This window comes from Cyprinodon tularosa, unplaced genomic scaffold, assembly GCF_016077235.1.
Source record: "Cyprinodon tularosa strain WSP-4 unplaced genomic scaffold, ASM1607723v1 ctg118, whole genome shotgun sequence".
Taxonomy (NCBI): Eukaryota; Metazoa; Chordata; class Actinopteri; order Cyprinodontiformes; family Cyprinodontidae; genus Cyprinodon; species Cyprinodon tularosa.
Window position 1 is genome coordinate 29,180 of NW_024037981.1, and position 19,590 is coordinate 48,769.

Genomic DNA, 19,590 nt, shown 5'->3' on the forward strand with positions numbered 1-19,590 from the left:
AATAAATAACTATCAAATTAGTCACACAAAGAGATTAAATAAAATTGCATGCAGCAGCTCAGCCATGAACCAGTTAACTTCCCAAGCAGTACATGATTTGAGCAGCTCACAGACATTGTTTGCATACAACAGAAGATTTTGGGATGAGGCCATTTTAAAGAAAGCAAAAACCAAAAAATCTAATGTCAGTGCTTATCTGTTTTTCCCCCTCTATTTTCATTTAGTGGAAAAAATTAGATATTAGATAAAAAGTTTGTTATTCCATATCTCAATTTGTTTCAAAAAAGAAAAACTAGATTAAAAAAAGAATTTAAGACGGCCATTGCTGTTTTTTTTCTTATCCCTCTTTAATTACTAGTTATTGGTCCCGAATACTGTCAGCTCCCATCTTTTAGTAATTACTTTTTTTTCAACAAAGTTTTATTGAATACTTGTAGTGGGAGCTGACACATTCATCATAACTTCAGTAAAAAAGTGCTCTGCTGTATGACTGCTTCATTCTTCTTTTCATCGTCATTCTCATGTCCTGAACTGATTAGACTAAAGCCTGATAGCTGTCAGATTTAATTAGTAGTATGAAAGACGATAATGGAAAAACCCGATTTCAGAAAAAATGAACTGAATATTATAACCTACTGTCTGAACATAGCTTTAGTATATTTTTTCTTCTACTGGTATTTTTCTTTTCCCCCTAAAGAAAAAACTATTAACCTAAATGATGCTACCCATCAAGTCTTTCATTTCTGGCACATATTAAATTTCTCATTAGAGAACAAACACACAAACAAAGCTTTTAAACCACATGAGTGAAAGGTTTTTGATGTGCTTTTGGAGAAGAAACTTAAAGTCCATGTTTCAGTGCCAGATTCTTCCTCCCTATCCTGGAAAACTCATCGGTTAAATGTTGCTGCTCTCTCAGGTGCACTGTTTGAGTTGTTATTTTGTATGTTTGTTTTTTTAGAAAAGGATTATTGAACATAAAATATAAAAATGCATTTTCCAATTTATGAGCTACTAACAGTGTGTATCTAACAGCATTGGTTTATTTGATTCTGGTATTTAGATCTTCATGCATTTATGTTACAAGCTTCAGCAGATCTTAAAGCTTGTGAGTTTGAAATCCCCTGCAACTCGGATGTAGGTGATGACATCCATGTCTGCACGATTAGGAAACTGCATCTCTTGTCCATCAGGGAGCTCCACCTCAAACACATCTTCAGAGAGTTTCAACACAATCTGAAAGAGAAAGCATTTTATTTTAGTAAACAATTTTCCTTTACGAAAATTGGAAACAGTTAGGAATCTAATCTTTAAAGAAATATGAGCCAGGTTGAAGAATAGCACATAGATCTCTGGATAATAATCTCTTCTGTAATACAAACATTTCCTCACCTTCACTTCACTGCCTCTCAGCAGAGGGTTGTGAATTTCCCTCTTTTCATCGCCCCAGCAACCCGCTGTCTTTGAGTTGCACACTAAGACGGCTCCATCAGCATCATCATGGAAACGAGGGTTAAAGTGCAGCGCCAGGTCCTCTGAGTCCAAACCAAGGTCAATCTGGAACCTGTTTGGATCATTAATCCACTTTTTTTTAGCAAGACTTTCTGAACAGAGTAATACTTGTTTATCGATAACTGTGATTAAAAATATGTAAGAAACCAAATGTATAAAGCTTCCATCAGCTGTGCATTTTCATAATCATGGATGATGAAGAATAAAGTAATATCCAGGCTTATAGTAATTATTAAATATGAAGTGTTTGTATTACCTCTCAGCGTCATGCAAAATTTCCCCTTTTACTTTCAACTTGTCTCCAGGTCTCAAGTTCACATTCTTCAGTTCAAGTTCCTGAGAAAAAAAGGTTTGTGGTTGCACATATCGATTACAGAGACATCCCAATAAATTGGAATAAATTGTAAAGACAGAATATTTTAGTAATTCAAACGTAATTATCTAACTCACATAAATTACATTTTCTGTAAAATCCTTGAAGTTTTTTTCTGTGAATTCTGGTTTACAGAACCAGAGCAAAGCTTACAGTAAAGGAAATGTTTTATTATTAGAGTTTTTTTTAGATGAATAAGAAAGATAAAAACTATTTTAATGCAGACATGTTATGACCTACAATATTATGATAAATACTGCTTCCTGGAAAGTTGTTTACCAAACAGTCATTCAAGGTTTTTGCAAAAAGTTCAAGCCTCAATATTTCAATGCTAGATTAGCAAGTATTTTAATGGCAGATTGAGTGGAAGGAAAAGAAATGTCAAAAGGTGGACGAGCACTGGATCGGCTGCAGAAGAGTTCTTTGAGAGTTCATGGACTCCTGCTGAAGTCACTGTTTAGAGAGCCAGCACACAGTCCCTAGAGGTCAGATGTAAAGTGTCTACAGTCAGTTATGATTGCGCAAAAAGTGTATAGTTTACTGTTCTGGGTAAACTGGGTTTGCTAGTACAGAGCCAACACAGGCGTCTTCCAGGAAATGTTCAGGCACCTAATTTTTATTACTGCTCTAAACTGTGTAGAGAGGCTGATTTAAATTTATATCTGCTAGCCCTGCAAAATATACTAATACATGCTTTAAAGATTATCACTATACTTAATTTACTGAGCATCTGACTTGTCTGCAGCCTATGGATAATCCATTGGGTTATCATAAGAAGATCATGACATTTAATTCCAGCACTGGAACTAACTTGAAAGATGCTATAAATGCAAACTGGGCTTCTAGAACACCTCAGCAGAAACAAAGGCTGTTCATTCTGATATATTATTGCATATATGCAGTAATTCATATAAAATAAGTCCAGGGCAGCTGAAAAATAAATCAATTTCATTGTCCATTTGATATTGTAAATAATGCAATGAGACACAGAGGAAAAGATTCACCTTACCATACTGAAACCAAGTCCTGCTAAATAGTTGAGATAGGAGCAAGAAGATGGTCCTTATATCAAGTCTGTCTCCTGTGTGGTAGAAAGAAGTTAAACGGTTTAAATTTGAATGTTATTTGTGTGTGTGTAGCTCAAGCAAAATAGCATGTAACAGAAAGCCCTTCGCAATATAATTAAATCAGTATCATGATTGTCTCTGGTATGATAGTCACATGATCTGTTTAAATGCTGACTAGCCATGTTAATCATTGCTGATTAATCAGATTTGTAGATAAGGTCAGAAGAAAATTCATCAAGAATTAGGCATTGAATAACTGGAGCTGTTTGTAGAAGGGGGATACATCTTCAAGACAATCAAGTAAAATAAAAGAAATTAAACTGTGCTACAGGTATTGTTTTCAGTTTGTTGTCCACACAAGCCCTGAATTTGATTTATTATTTATTTATTGCCAAATAGGTTTGCACTTACAAGGAATTTGACTTGGTGTTGATGGTGCAGACAAATTATATATATATACAGAATACAGAATCTATAGCTATATACATTATAAAACCTACAATACACTATATATAATATATAGTAAATAGCTATATACTATATAGAGTAAACTGTGGTTTAATGTAACGCAGGATGTCTGGATAGCTTCTAGGTCCTGAACAGGGGAGGGAGACAGGGTGTCACTGGGGTCCCTGAGCCTTGAAGAAACTGTTTTTGTGGCATGAGGTTTTAGTCCTGATGGACCGCAGCTTCCTACCAGAGGGAAGTGACTGAAATAGTTTGTGGCTAGGGTGTGAGGGATCAGCAACAATCTTCCCTGCATGCCTCAGAGTCCTGGAGGCGTACAGATGCTGGAGTGATGGAAGATTGCAGCCAATCGCTTTCTCTGCAGACCGAATGACACGCAGCAGTCTGACCTTGTCCTTGGAAGTGGCACTAGCGTACCAGATGGTGATGAGGAGGTTAGGATGGAGTCAATGTTTGAGGAGTAGAACTGCACCCTCATTGTCCTTGAAAGGTTATTTTTTTCAGCTGCTGCAGGAATTTAATCCTCTGCTGGGTTTTCTCTGTGAGGGAGTTGATATTCAGCTCCCACTTTAGGTTCTGTGAGATGATATTTCCTAGGAAGCAGAAAGACTCCACAGTGTCAATTGTGGAGTCACACAGGGTGATGGGGATAGCTGGGGCTGAGTTCTTCCTAAAGTCCACAACCATCTCCATTGTATTTAGAGCTTTGAGTCCCAGGTTGTTCTCCCTTCACCAGGTCGCCAGATGGTCAACCTCCCACTTGTAGGTGGACGTGTCATCTGTGAACTTCAGAAGATTGACAGACTTATGAATGGAGGTGCAGCTGCTCCACAGGGAGAAGAGCAGCGGAGAAAAAACACAGCCCTTCGGGAACCGGTGCTGATGAGCTGTTAGTCAGAAACATGTTTTTCCAGCTTCACGTGCTGCTTCCTGTCAGGCAGGAAGAGCTGGGATGATTGTATTGAAGGCAGAGCTAAAATCCACAAACAGGATCCTGGTGTAGGTACTCGCGGATTCCAGGTGCTGGAGGATGAAGTGAAGGGCCAAGTCGACAGTGTCGTCTGCAGAACTCTGGCTCTGTAAGTAAGCTGTAGGGGGTCCAGGAGGGGGTCAGTGATTTCTTTCAGGTGTGAAAGCACAATGTGCTCAAAGGACTTCATAACCACAGAGATCAGGGCGACAGGTATAAAGTCATTAAGTCCTGTGGACATTTCTTATATAAAATATAACAAATATAAAATAAAAGAAATGTAGTAGTAGTTTAATGTTTCTTTCATAGTTACATAATAAATAAAATATTTTTGTGTCTTTATGAATCAGTAGTAACTATGTCAGAGTTCACCTTTTTAAGCACTACAGTGTCCTGTTACAGGTGGGGGAAATTACAGAACAAATGCCTTATTTCAATTTCAGAAAGTTTTTTTATTAATTTAATTTATATTCAGAACCTCACCTCAGAATGTCCACTAGAATAAGATATAATGAACCTTTATGTCTTGTGAAAACTTTGCAATCAGAGAAGTCTTCATAATGATCTTAAACACAGAGCCATTCTAGAGGTTACATCTAAAATATGCTATTTAGACAATCACTCGCATTGATAAGCTGAAAGGATTTTGTGCCAAAAACAAAGTAAATAATTTAACTAAGTTTAAGAGCTAATATTCACTGACTTTACTTATTTATGAATTTTTGGATGGATGATGTAAAAAAAGATTTGTGTTTTGCCATTATTTTCCTCTTTAGCTTTCCTCTTTTTACATGATTGCAGTTATTCTATTATAAATAATATTTCACCGTCTCTTTATGATGTATTTTGCTCTTTATTACCGTTTTAAGTAAAGCAAATAAAGACCTATATCCTTATCTTGGTCTAAAAAGCTGTAATTTTACTTTTTGGCCGCTAGAGGTCAGCCTTTCCCCGGTAACCCAGCTTCCGCTACGTCAATGGAAGTGACATAATTATGTAAACAGGAGCTGTCACTACATTCTATGTTAGATTTAGTGTTAATATTAATTCTAATAAACGGCACCGTTCGGAAGAATATTGGACTTAATGCGGAACCAGCCACATTAGGAAGCTGCTTTAAACCAGTTAAGGTATTTTGATACAATCTTTATAGCTGATAGCATCTCCAGTGCACCTGCTGATGCTAAACCAGCTAGCAGCTAGTGAAGCAGGGTTAGCATGTCAGTTTTCTGTCTTAACATCAGTTATTAATGGAATATTTCCCGTATTTCCTTTGTTAAACATTAAGTTAAGCTTTTGCTTTTTAACTCTTGAGCCTAGACAGGTTTAATTTTCTGGTAAAGCATGAAGGGGAACTTAGCAGCTGTTCCTTTAGCTGTAGCCTTTCTTTTTCTGTAATCATTTCGTTAAAACATCGGTTTGTATCATCTGCAATTAGTGCTGGTGGTTTATACTAAAACGGGCTTTAAGGAAGTTGTTTGCTGTCCATTTTTTTGTTTGTTTGTTTTAATTGTAAATCAGTTAAAAATCATAAAACAGAGGAGGTTGCTTCTATTTTTACAGGGACTTTTGTTTTCTTGAGACAAGCTGTGAGTTTCCTGCGATGTTTACAGACATGGACTATGAGCTGGAAGAGGACAAACTGTAAGTTTGATTTGTTTAAATACTTTACAATCAAACCTTGCAAAAATGTCCACCTTCTTCTAGGTGTCCCGTTGCATTTTACTGTGATTTTATGTGATAAAAACATACAAAGAAAAGCATCATTTTGAAGTAAAAGTTAAATATGTGTAAATGGTTTTCAACATTTGACGGTATTCCTCTTAACTTTGAAGCCATTAATACATTATAGTCAAACCAAATGCCTTCTGAAGGTGACTGGTTGAGATAGTCAACATTTGTTTCATTTAAAAGCTTTAAAAGCCTCAGTGGTTTGTCACAGTATTTACCTGAAGACGATGGGACTCAGCGGACGGGTCATGGATAAAGCTGCTGTTAATTTTTTGTATGGTTTGGTTTAAAAACAACATCCCAAACATTAGACATTTCCTAAAGCACTGTAACTAAATTGAAAATAAAAATGGAACAAATGTAAGCCAAGTGTTCTAATAAACAGTCAATCTAAACTGGCAGGCTGAGAGAATATCAATTATGGGAGATTGTTAATGGTAACTCTGGAGGAGCTGCTGAGATCCACAACTTGTGTGGGGGAATGTGTCAGCTCAACAGCTGATAACTATGGTATCTATAAATCTGGCCTGTATGGAAGACTTAATATAAAGTAATATCTAATGGTCAAAAGAGACCATGTTGAAAGTTATACTACTTATACTACATGCAAAATGTTAAATATGGTGTAAAGGTTCATTCTTAGTGTAAAACACAGTGGTGGCAGCATCATTCTCTCCAGGGATGTGAAGCATGACAGAGTTATTAGAAAGATTAAATGAGTTTATTGCAGCGCTATCTTAAAGGAACAGCTGCAGCTTAGAGCTGAGGTTTAGCTTTGAGCAGGACAAGGCCCTGACATACAGTATGTCTAAACACAACGTATGCGGACGAGTTTTATTGGCCCAAAGATTAGATAACAATGTAACTGGGACAATGTATTCATACTTCAAAATTAATGTTACCAGAAATTCTCCAGTTAATCTCAGGAAAGCTAAATACAAACAGGTTATTACGCTTTTCAGGTTTTAACGCTTCGTTTTTTATTTAAAAAGGGTATTTTATTTTCTTCTTCACTATTGTCTAATACTTTGTTTTAGTTTAACGCATTAATCACATTCAGGTGTTTTGAAGCTTGTGGTTGTAATATGACCAATGTAAAAAATATTCAAGGACTGAATAATTTTGTAAGGTCCTGTGGATGAAAGGGAATTTTCCAATATTACATTAGAGCTACAGGTGTCCTTCATCTTTTAAAAAACTTTTCTCCTCTAAACATTTCATTGAAATAGCTGAAAGATTATATTAACCTGCTAACATGTCCTGCTAGAGACACATTTATTTAGATTTGATTATATTGAGTAGGTAAATGGCTAAAACATAAAGGACACAGGCCCGGGGGGAGGGGAATTACTCTCCCGTGTTACATAACTTAAACTGTAATAATTAAAACATATTTCTAGTTTTGTGGACCTGCCAACTTGTCATCTATCTATCAAAATAAATTTTGTTATATTCACTATTAACTAAAAACAGTAACTTTGTTTCTGCAAATGCATCAAGTAACTGGATGCTTGGGAGTTTGGAGTTTTAGTCAAAATGGATGTTTTAGGAAATCTGATCTCTACACTTGATGCTGGATTTAAGCGTTACATTTTTCCTGGACCATGTGATTCTTTTTCCTTTAATTCAAACAAGGTTCACCAATGTGAGTTTTATATTATTGTAATATGTAGGTCAGAACTCATAGGGGACAGGAAATCGTTTTCAGCTCCAAAATATTAATTTGTGCTATAAAAATATTTCCTGAAATGAACACCCTTTATGTTTGATAACAACTAGAACAAATACTGATTGTTATTCATCTTTCCCCTACAGGGGGATACCCACCGTACCCGGTACTGTGACTCTGAAGAAGGATGCCAACAACCTCATCGGCATCAGCATCGGAGGCGGAGCTCAGTACTGTCCTTGTCTCTATATTGTTCAGGTTGGTGGATAAAGCTTATCTCTATGTTACACATGCATCTTAGTTTACTAAACAAACATACTGTGCTTATATGTTTACTAACAGATGTGTTAGGTATGTATGTAGTCCATCTGAGTCTCAGGTATAATATTTCCTGCTAGAACAACTAAAAATACCATCATGTTAAAGTATCCTTTGGCATTTTTCTATTCTTTTGTTTTCTTTTTTGTCCTACTTAAATGTTTCTGACCATCAAATGATTTATTATATTAAAGATAACCTGAGTAGATATGATAAGAAAGTTTAAAGTAAAGATTTAAAAGCTTTTTTAAATTAACCTGATACAATGTGATGACCCTATAACTGTCATCAGTAATGGCTATTGTCTTTAAGATGGATTTGGAGGGATTTCTTTGCCAGTCATGCTTTATTTTTTCACCCACAGTTTTATTGCTTATTTAAGGCTATTTTCTTGCATCTTTTTTAGATCTTTTTCAAAACTTGGTCTTGGCTGCTTCATTACCTAATTTTATATTAAGCCATTCAGAGCATCTACAGCCAGTCACTATACAGTAGATAGCTATGTTTGCCTGTTGGTAGAATTATTATGCTGAAATTCTCTTGGTGTTGTATTCGATGTAATGCAGTGAAGCTCTTCCAAAACATTGCACCTTTTTCTTGTCAGTCCACGAAGTATTTCCTAATATGTTTTTGGAGTCATTGTTTTTCAGTTTTTTTTTTTTTTTTTTTTTTTTTTTTTTTTTTTTTGGGTAAATAGGAAATGTTTGTATTTTTCCTCAGTAGTGGTTTAGGAACTCTTGCATGGATTGCCTAAGCAACATCTTCCTTACTGTTCATCAGGAGCACCAACGTTATTTAATTTAGCCTTAGAAGTGGCTTTGTAAACCTTTCCAGATTGATCGATGTCAGAGATTTTTGATTCTTATTTGTTCTTGAGCCTTTCTCTGTGGGGCATAAGGGTTTGTTTTTTTGTTTTTTTGACATTGTTCATGCTGCCTTATGTTCTTAGATCGACTCTGTTGGTTTTCATCTTTATATATCAGGCCTTGTAGTGAAATCAAACTAAGCTTCACAAACGATGTCTTCAATGACCACCTGATAACCTTTTTTCCACAAAAAAGTTTACAAAAAAAATCAAATAAAAGGTTATGCATTTCCTTTGTTCATGTTAGTCTGACATGAATGTTTGTTTGATCATAAAACTTTTATGCATTTGGAACCGGTTAAGTGAAACTTTCTTTGAATGTTACGTTTTAAAATGGTTTCCTTTGTCTTCCAGGTGTTTGATAACACTCCAGCAGCTCTGGACGGGACGCTGGCAGCAGGTGATGAAATCACAGGCGTGAACGGGAAAACGGTTAAAGGAAAGACAAAGGTGGAAGTAGCCAAGATGATTCAAGCTGTCCAGGTAATCAGCTTCTTGATAAATAAGGAAAACTTCTGGAGAGCAATGATCATTATAACAGCAGTTTGTGTTGTTTTCATGCACACAAAATAGTCTTAAAGTAATTTAATAGCTGGATTTTCTAGTTGTATTAAACCATTTCAGGGAAATAAAAATATTAAACAAAATGTTTATGAGTTCACTTTAAAAAAGATATTCAGTCATCTAATATTAAGCAATTGCAGAAATTCAAAATTAAAAGTAGATGGCCTTTATGAGACTGAGCTGTTTGTAATCCAGAGAAATGTGGATTTGCTCACAGAGAGATAACAATACAGGACTTAAAACAAGTTTCCAACTGATAAGGAAAATAAATCAGAATATTCAAAACCAATTTTGTTGGATATAGTTAATTCAAAATAAAATATTATAAAGATGAGTGCAGGAATAAAACCTGTAATCTTCCAAAGTCTCTGTCAAAGTGGGCTGATGTTATAGGAGGAGGTCCAGAGAAAATTACAATAAACTTATAAATTAACACTAAAGTTTTGATCATTTTATTTTTCAATGCATTAAAAAAAAGTTGAGCTTGGAGATTATTTTATTTATTTTTTTCAGGATGATATTTCTCCTTAGGTTTAGTGTTTTTTTCTTAAGGAAATGTGAAACAAAACAAATTGCCAAAGATTTTTCTCTAGCTGAGCAATTACTGCAATCTGCAAAGCTGAGGTTGATATTTGAAACAGAAATATCAACATAAAGATCTAACAAATTTATTTTTTAGCTGTGGAAAAAATGCATCAAATAAAAGGAAATCAGATTGGATTAATTACATTTCTTTTAGAGGATAAATTTTACTTAGATTTTCTCAATGACACCCACATGGCATTCCTGATTTACCTGAGGCATAACTGAGAGCTTATTTAGTTAAATCATCGTTTTTTTTGTAACATAAATGCCCCTTTTTCCCTGGGCAGATTATTAAGCTACTCAGGATGAACATTTTAAAAATCCTTAGGTTTAAAATGTCACAAGAATTTAACATTAAAACAACTAAACTATAGAAATTTTTCTCAGATTCAACCTCTTATACCATAAATGTAGGATATAGATTCTAAATAGCTGTATATGTAAGCCAGGCACAAATAATAAAGCAATAAGTGAACTTACTTTTCTGTCCTGATTGATTTAAAGAATAAAAATTCCTGCAGAGATCCAGAGTCCAGCTTTCGATAGAAAAGAAGAGAAGATGTTTAACTGCTGGTTCAGCTCTTTGAAAGAGATGAGGGAGATAGAAAGCATGCGGCAGAGCGTCACCAATGCAGAGCAGCCGTGTTTGTTTTGGACACCTTTTGTTCACAATGAAACAATCCCTGACTTCCTGTGTGCAGGGATAAAGACAGGGTGCATTGTGGGAATTAAAGGATTAGACTGTGCTTCCGTTACCTTTTCAGGGCCCATGACGAACTTTAATGTTGCCATTTTCTCCCCGTTTTTAATTTTTCTGCGATGCTAAAATAAACATTTTACATAAGTTAAAGATTTACATCTGATTTAAACATTTACTCTTTATTTCTGCTTGCTGATAAATCTGTTTGTGTTCACAGGGAGAGGCAGTAATCCACTACAACAAACTGCAGGCTGACCCAAAACAAGGGAAATCTTTAGATATCGGTAGGTTCTTCATTCCACTACTTTTTTTCTGAAGGTTTTTGGATAAAATGCTGTTCTTTGACTCTTTATTTTTAATGTTTTAGTGTTAAAAAAGGTCAAACATCGCCTTGTGGAGAACATGAGCTCAGGTACCGCCGATGCTCTTGGACTTAGCAGAGCTATTCTATGCAACGGTAAAATCTGTTTTTATTCTTACTGTATTTTGACTATTGTCTAATTACCGTGGAAGGATCCTCATATTAATTCATGTTTTCTCTGTAGATGGCCTGGTTAAAAGACTGGAAGAGTTGGAGAAAACAGCAGAGCTTTACAAAGGTAGGGAGAATAAATGGAAACAGAAACGGTTCCTGTAAAGGAAAAGGTTAAACTAACACTGACAGTGATCAGTACGGTTCAACACCAAATTCTAGGTTCCTGTCATCTTTTTTTTTTATATAGAAAAACTTTCAAAGACACAAACTATTAATATGAGGTCTAAGCTCTGCATAGAAATATATGAATATTTTTCTTATTCAAGCAAAAAGAAAAACTCATACTAAATTTACACAAAGGTTTCTTCTTTAGGAACACCTGTTCAAATGCCCGTTACTACTAGTTCTCTACATTGATCCATCTAAATGTATTGAAATTGACCTGCTGTGACTCAGACTGAGCAATGAAATGATGAAGATTGGGAATTTAAGTGAATTTGATCATAACACGGCTGTTGATGCCCAACAGTCTAGTCCGGGTGTTTACAAACAGGAAGTCTGCTGGGCCTTTACACTCAGCCCACTCTTGGATCAACAGAGAAAAGGTAGACTTATAGGGATGCAGCATTAGTTCAGTAAACAGTCATTATCTAAATGTGTGCAGAAAACCATCTTATTAAAGTACAACACCTGGAAGCAGGTGAACTACAGCAGCAGACGATCATTCCAGCTACTTCTATCAGCTGATTACAGAAAATTGAGGCTTTATTTCACTCATATTGACCAAAACTAAATCTTGGGATATGGTGGAACCAGCTATTTGGATAATAGTGACAAAGCTGACTAATCTACAGTTAACATGTAATGCTGTCTGGTAGGGCTGGGCGATAATTCAATAACGATGTATATCGATCGATCGATAGACGTGTGGCGCAATAGAAAAAAAGAGGGTCGATAAAAGTTCGATAAAAAAACGCAGTTTTCCTTCCTTCTCATTGTAGCCTAGCATGTAGGTTTATGCTAGTCACTAGTTCCTCACAACCAATCACAATCGCGGACCCAGGCACGCCGTCACAAAGCGCCGCCCTCTCAAACCACAACACAGAGCACATGAAGATGTCGCAGCAAGGAGAGGCGGAGGAAATTGTTCCAAAGAAAGGTTTTTGTAGTTCGCCAGTTAGGCAGTATTTCGGTCATGGCAAGTCGGACAAAAAACAAACCACAGTCATCTGTAAAATGTGTAGGGAACCAGTGAAAACCAAGTCTGATAAGACAACCAACTTTTTTTTTTCATCTGAGCCGCTCACAGCCGCAGGAGTACAAGCTGTTTAGGCCCCGGCGAGGCTCTCCTCCGAGAAATCTTCGGGAATTTCGGGAAAATATATATATTAAGTTCTGGGCAGTTTCCCACGTAGTTCTAACAATTGAGAGAAAAATGCTGAGGGGCCAGCAACTTCAAAGTAATAACTCAGGTTAAAGCAGGAATGCGGGTGGCGTCCGGGGGGGTGGGTTTCTCCATTTATTTATTTTTGTTATATTTATTTTGGTCACTTTTCTGATCACTTTAGTTTATTCTTTGTCAGTATTTAATAACATAAGTCAGGTCTCTTAAGTTATTTTTCTTTAAAACAATTCTGTTATGGTTAAAAAAGTTGATTAAATAAAGATTTAATTAGAAGTCTGAGTTTGTGTTCTTTATTAAAATTAAATCATTTAGCAATATCATAAATGTCCAGGCAGAGCTGCACATAAAATATGGTTTCAAATTTTTTCAATAATTATCGACATCGATCAATATGCATTTTTTTTTATCGATAAGCTTTTTTTCTATATCGCCCAGCCCTACTGTCTGGTTAATATGGGCCAAAATCCTCCACAACAGGATGAACTAAGGCTGTTTTAAAGCAAAATAAGTGCTTGTGCCTGATGAGATTAAATGAGGTCATGGCTTTCCATATGTCCACCCATCAGTTGTTACTGCAGCTGGAAGGACGCCAGTTAGATTTAGGCTCCTGCGGACCATTATCTCCACTTTCTCCTGCATTACTATTTTTATAGACAATGTTACAAGTTTCCTAATCTTGTCATTTTCTGTTGTAGCTTTAAACATGATGCAATAATAAAACATGTCCTCCCCTAATTGATTCTAACTTTATGCACCTGTGAGTGCTGTTTGTATCATAATGATTCAGGGTGAATACATGATTTTTAAACGCTGTATAAAGGTAACAAGGTCATTTTAAATCAAAGCAAAAAGTAAATTAATGCCTGTTTGTTTGGAGCAGGATCTCATTGTGGTGTTTCTGTGCTTTCAGGACTGATGGAGCACACCAAGAGGCTACTCAGAGCGTTCTTTGAGCTTTCTCAAACTCACAGAGGTGTGTTGCTGTATAAACAAATGGTTCAGTGGTGTAATAAAGGCAAAATGCTTAAAGAAACTAGGCGAATAAATTGTGAAAGATACACATGCACATCCAGTTTTTTTATCCTAATGGGTGATGAAGCGTTAAAAATCAAAACAGAGTCAACCCACCTATTGCCTTCAATAGGCTGTGGGCTGCATAAAACACTGCAATTCGAGGGATATGTTTCCTACACAGTCCTATGCATGTGAAGTCAGTTGATGCTGCATGTGTGCCCCCAACAACTTTGATACAGGAAGTTTGGGTCCTTTGAGTAATAGAGTTAAAAAAAAAAGAGGTTGTTTAAAAGAGGCCTAATCTTGAACCGGCCCCTAATCACTGTTTGCGTGTTCCTGTGGAGGCTCCGCCATATTAAGGGCCATCCAAAATCAGGGTGAGTGGACCGTTCAGCCCTTAAATAGTGAGTCTACATCAGTGCAGACACGCTGGAAGGTGGGTGTAACGGGTGTGAACTAATAATGGACGAAACACCTGAATTCAAACAAATTTTCCACGAGTTTGCTGATACATGGTTTGCTTACATTTCTATTAGTTTCTCATTATGGGTTATGTGTATTAGAATGACAATATTTGTTTAAAACAACAACTCATACCTGTCCCCTACACACACATACAGTTGCAAGATGTAGAAGCTTAATATAAAGCAAGTAACGTACGATTAGGAGGAGCCTGCGGCCGTCCCATATATGGCACATCTGCAACAGTGATCCTGCACCACAGATAAAATAAAAGTTAATTTATCAGCTGACTTTAATACAAAACTACACAAATGCTCTGTTTTTAAATAATTCTATTTGATTGCCATCATACATTTTGGATATGTTGTGCTGTGACCTTTTCAGGGTTTGGAGACGTATTCTCCATCATTGGTGTTAGAGAGCCGCAGGCTGCAGCCAGCGAGGCTTTCGTAAAGTTTGCCGATGCTCACAGAAACATAGAGAAATATGGAATTCAGCTTCTGAAAACCATCAAGCCTGTAAGTCCAAAAGTTGTTTTCTACCTTCAATAGCTCTGTTGACACGAAGAAGGCTAATTATTTTTGTTTTTATATTACTAATGCTCCTTTTGTTTCCTAATTGAATATAGGAGCATTCAAACATTTGTTGTAAACAAGTATCTTATTTCTCCTATAAACCCTGTTACTGACCTATTACTGCATGTCTTAACTTTCAGATGCTTCATGATCTGAACACCTACCTCCACAAGGCCATACCAGACACCAAGCTCACCATCAGAAAGTACCTGGATGTGAAGTTTGAATATCTGGTGAGGAAAGAGGAGCGTTTTTTTTCCTGCTTTTATGAACAACAGAAGTCGCTACAATCTGAGGTCAGACAGATATTATTGATGTATAATCCTATAAATCCTTTTTCAGTCATACTGCCTGAAGGTGAAGGAAATGGATGATGAAGAATACAGCAGTATTGTGAGTACTGGTTTCTATTTGGTAGCTTGTCTGTGGTTATCTCATTCAAGTAGCCTGGGATTTTCAATATTACATTTTATATTCTATATTTTCTAAAATATCTGATTAATTAAGGCTGTTTCGGGCTGACCCTGAGTTTATCGGTTATGGATTGATTTTTTTTTATGAGTTTTATTTTATGATACTATTTCCAACATTTCACCAATTGTACAAAACACAGTCTTTGTAAATAACCCCTTCCCTCCAAAAGTGTACAAAAAAATGAACTGTTGTGGCTATTGTTTGGTAAAAGTATTGTTTCTTCAATGCATTATTAAGGTTTTTTCTTTTCTTTCATTTTTTAAATACCTTTTAGACGTAACTTGAATACCAGCCAAGATGTCATAAATAAATAAATAAATCGATTTTTTAATAATAATTTTGTTTTTAAAGGGAATGAAATCATCCAACTCGTCCCTGTTTTAAAATGAATACATGATTTACAGTTTCCCAGTTTCCCTGTCATTATATAAACAGAGGAAAGAACCCATCTTAACTATATGAAGAACAGACTAAATATGTATTTGACATCTGTAAAAAAGAAAATTAAATCAAAATAAATAAATATGCAGCTGAACAATGAATGTAGGCATATTAACCTGATGAAAATAAATAGATTATGTTGTGGTCTAGTCACAGTCTGGACAAAAAATTCATAGAGTTGCTGTACAATGGTACTAAATGGGTTAATTCAATTCAATTTATTCATATAGCACAATTTCACAACAGGTGTTATCTTAAGGCATCTTTACAGAGACAATTCAATCAGATCATACAGTCAGGTTGGTTCAATGTTTTATATAGAAGGAAACTGTCGGATTCATTGACTCATTGACTTGCAGGAAATGTGGCGACAGTAGATCTTCGTTTGAATTTTCTCGGCTATCAAAACCAGGCTCAGAGTGAATGTCCTGCTGAGGCCGACTGGTTCAAGAGAGAGAAGCAGACATACAAAAGAAACATAGAAGCACTCATTCATAAATACTTTCTATACTTTCTAAGTTGGCTACTAAATGGTTACTACTTAGGTTACTAATTCTGAAACACAGTTCATACGAGGAAGGTAGATAATTTTTGCTTGTGACTTCAAACACTTAGTGAAAGTTGTTTCACAACTAATTTCATAATCACCTAATTGAAGCTGGCTAGTTTTTTCTCTTTACAAATTAACAATTACATTTTTTTTTGTCTGAGATGGGAATTTGTTTGATTTGCAGAATTTTACTATAAAAAAAAGATAAATCTGTGAGGAGTGAAACATTTTTGACAGCACTGTAAAATGATCAATGTGAACATCTTTCACAGGCCATGGGAGAACCTCTGTATCGTGTGAGCACCGGGAACTACGAGTACCGTTTGGTGCTGCGGTGCAGGCAGGAAGCTCGGGCCCGCTTTGCTAAGATGAGGAAGGACGTTTTGGAGAAGATCGAGTTGTTGGACCAGAAACATGGTTTGTTCTTCAGCTGTTTTATATAAGTCATTTATTTCATTGCTAACAGGTAAATTGGAAACACTGTTGTTTTGGTGAATCAGGATCATCAGGAATAATTCTTCTTGCTTCTCTTTAATAAGAATATTAACTGAAGTGCTTGAATCACATCTACTCCACCATTGTAAAACAGATTTGACTTCTATCCATCTCTGCAGTTCAGGACATTGTGTTCCAGCTGCAGCGCTTTGTCTCCGGTATGTCTCATTACTATGACGACTGCTACGCCGTGCTGAAGGAGGCCGATGTGTTCCCCATCGAAGTAGACCTGTCTCGCACCATGATCAACTACAGCAGCCAGTCGCTCTCCTACACAGACGAAGACGAGGAGGACGGAGGAGGCGGAGAGGAGGGAGGGAGCACACAGGCGGAAAACGGCACGGAGAAGCTGATCGATGATGAATAAGCGCGTCATTCATCAACACATGCATTTAACACGAGCACTCTGTTTTATGCAGTGGAATACTGCAGCTGGAACATTGGTGCTGTTCAAATGAATCTGAATATTACTTTGTGCTGATTTTACTGTATTTTATTATATTGATATTTGACTCAGCCATCTATTTAAACCCATTTCTTGCATTTTACTATTTCTTTACTCACGAACACAGCTTCACAAAGGGGTGGAGTTACTTGAATACATTTGATGGTGATGTGTAACTACTTCTGAATGCGGTCTTTAAGCTTAAGGTGTGCCTTTTTGTACTCTTTCTTTGAATCTTATTATTTCTGGTTGTAATTATATATGAAATTAAATGTACTTTTATTTTCTTTAAGAACACTTTTCAATAGCTAATTATCTAGATACCATATCTTTTTCTTACCAAAAATGTATCTGCTTACAAATCCCATACTTTACACTTGTCAATGTCACAACAAAATATACACGCCCCTAAAACATGAACAGGGTTGTTATGTGATGCTGTTACATATAGATTATTTTTGTTTGTTTTCTCATCTTTTTTTAAATGCATTTATTTGCCACTAATTGCACATGCAGAATTCGTTACTCCTTTTTTTCTGCAGATATAAAGCCAGGTTCATCCTAAAAATATTGCACCAACGTTAAATGTTGTTTTTGCATTGCAGATATTGCTATGCTTTTACATTCCATGAAGTCACACTCAACAGCACAGAGCTTTAATATGCTGTTAGCACTACTGAAAGCAGGTGTAAACCTGGGCAAGTTCAGTAATCCTCTATATCCTGTTACCAACAATTTATTTATTGTGCATTTCTTCTGAAATAATTTTTATTTGATTGTAAAAACTGATTTCTGTTGCTTTAATAATGTTATACTGTAAGTGACCACTGGAGGGCAGCCGTTTTGACTTCACCAATGTGGTAAAAACAAGCTTTTGAAGTGAAATGAATCAGTTTCTTTCTTGTTTGGGGTTATGCTGTTTAAGAAGGAAAATTTAAAATCTTCATCTCCTAACAATAACTGCAACATACACTAATCTCAAAGAAGGAGCACTTTTTTTTTTATGCTACATGAATAATGTGCATCATAGCATAACATACCACCGTGAGTAGCTTATTTTCCATTTTCTAAAAAGTTTTAATTAACTTTTATCATGACATATTTGATTTGGATCATCTACACTGATGCAGTGTCTGACAATTTGTAAATATGAAATAAAGTTATTCAAAAGTATTAAGTTTGTAATGCTGTGTCTGAATTTTAAAGCTAGTCATTTCATTTACCGGTATGTAAGCTTTTTGTTTCGAATTTTTCAGTTTATTTAGGTCTAACAACTACCTAGGTTCACATAAACAATTTATGCATTAGAAATGTAAGATATCTAGGACCAAAAATCTTTAAATACTTGGAATCAAATGTATGCTAATTGTTACCTCAGAGCCATAGAGGTAAGATTTAATCTTAAAGGAATAGTACACCAAAAAACATGATTAGCCTTCATTTTCTACTCACCCCCATGCTGAACAACACTCTGGAGTACTTTTTTGATATCTCAAATGCATCTGGAGATCTGGGAGGCTTCTTGCTGTCTGCTGACATTCAAATAATGGAGGTCTATGGTGCCCGAGACAGAAAGGTCCATAAAAGTCCACAAAAAACGTGTCAATATTCCTCCATACTGCTAGTCCAATGTATTCCAAGTGTCCTGAGTGGGTAGCGTCCAGAATTTACTCGAAACGAAGTCATTTAGAATGTTTTTAGAGCATAAACAGTAGCGTATAGGATTTCCTGAAAGCGCGCACATGCGCGTTCACGACGCTACGGAAGCCGGCAGACCAAACCAGATGAAAGTGCGCATTCAGCGTCTGCTCTGCCGATAATGCAAGCGTAGAAGAGGAAATGTGCTGTTTACCTGTGCAAAGAAAGAAACAACGAAAGAAAAATGTCTGAGGACTTCAGTGTTGAGGAAGAGCATGAGTTCTTTGCCGAGCTGAATGCGCTGGTTTGGTCTGCCGGCTTCCGTAGCGTCGTGAACGCGCATGCGCGCGCTTTCAGGAAATCCTATACACTACTGTTTATGCTCTAAAAACATTCTAAATGACTTCGTTTCGAGTAAATTCTGGATGCTACCCACTCAGGACACTTGGAATACATTGGACGAGCTGTATGGAGGAATATTGACACGTTTTTTGTGGACTTTTATGGACCTTTCTGCCTCGGGCGCCATAGACCTCCATTATTTGAATGTCAGCAGACAGCAAGAAGCCTCCCAGATCTCCAGATGCATTTGAGATATCAAAAAAGTACTCCAGGGTGTTGTTCAGCATGGGGGTGAGTAGAAAATGAAGGCTAATCATGTTTTGGGTGTCCTATTCCTTTAAGACTGAGGATCTAGTCTGAGTTATAGTCTAAGTCATTTTTCCACAGCTCTGTGGTATCTTCTAAAAATGTGAGCATGGAGAACATCTGAATTGATTAAGACATGCTCCATG

At 36.3% G+C, this 19,590-nt stretch overlaps 2 protein-coding genes across 2 annotated transcripts; one reads left to right on the forward strand and one right to left on the reverse strand.

Annotated features, from left to right (window-relative positions):
* Positions 1 to 1,020: 1,020 nt before the first annotated feature.
* On the reverse strand, positions 1,021 to 10,754 carry LOC119799320 (galectin-1-like). The gene is made up of 5 exons (XM_038309158.1): positions 10,603 to 10,754; positions 2,895 to 2,966; positions 1,769 to 1,848; positions 1,393 to 1,564; positions 1,021 to 1,236 (listed from the first exon to the last, which is right to left on the reverse strand). The coding sequence occupies exons 2-5, from the start codon at positions 2,895 to 2,897 to the stop codon at positions 1,090 to 1,092; spliced, it is 402 nt and encodes a 133-aa protein (XP_038165086.1). The 5' UTR covers positions 2,898 to 2,966; positions 10,603 to 10,754; the 3' UTR covers positions 1,021 to 1,089.
* Positions 5,358 to 18,043, forward strand: pick1 (protein interacting with prkca 1). The gene is made up of 13 exons (XM_038309147.1): positions 5,358 to 5,520; positions 5,954 to 6,034; positions 7,937 to 8,048; positions 9,328 to 9,456; positions 11,040 to 11,106; positions 11,190 to 11,279; positions 11,368 to 11,421; positions 13,613 to 13,675; positions 14,563 to 14,696; positions 14,894 to 14,986; positions 15,096 to 15,146; positions 16,491 to 16,635; positions 16,833 to 18,043. Exons 2-13 carry the CDS (start codon positions 5,994 to 5,996, stop codon positions 17,078 to 17,080), a joined length of 1,227 nt encoding a protein of 408 aa, XP_038165075.1. The 5' UTR covers positions 5,358 to 5,520; positions 5,954 to 5,993; the 3' UTR covers positions 17,081 to 18,043.
* The last annotated feature ends 1,547 nt before the right edge of the window (positions 18,044 to 19,590 follow it).

Coding starts and splice junctions, on each gene's coding strand:
- pick1 (XM_038309147.1), top strand. CDS start 5,994: ATGTTTACAGACATGGACTATGAGCTGGAAGAGGACAAACT. Junction 11,107..11,189: donor AGGGAAATCTTTAGATATCG/GTAGGTTCTTCA, acceptor TTAATGTTTTAG/TGTTAAAAAAGGTCAAACAT. Junction 11,422..13,612: donor AACAGCAGAGCTTTACAAAG/GTAGGGAGAATA, acceptor CTGTGCTTTCAG/GACTGATGGAGCACACCAAG.
- LOC119799320 (XM_038309158.1), bottom strand. Junction 1,565..1,768: donor ATTTTGCATGACGCTGAGAG/GTAATACAAACA, acceptor TGATCCAAACAG/GTTCCAGATTGACCTTGGTT. Junction 1,237..1,392: donor TGAGAGGCAGTGAAGTGAAG/GTGAGGAAATGT, acceptor TTTCTCTTTCAG/ATTGTGTTGAAACTCTCTGA.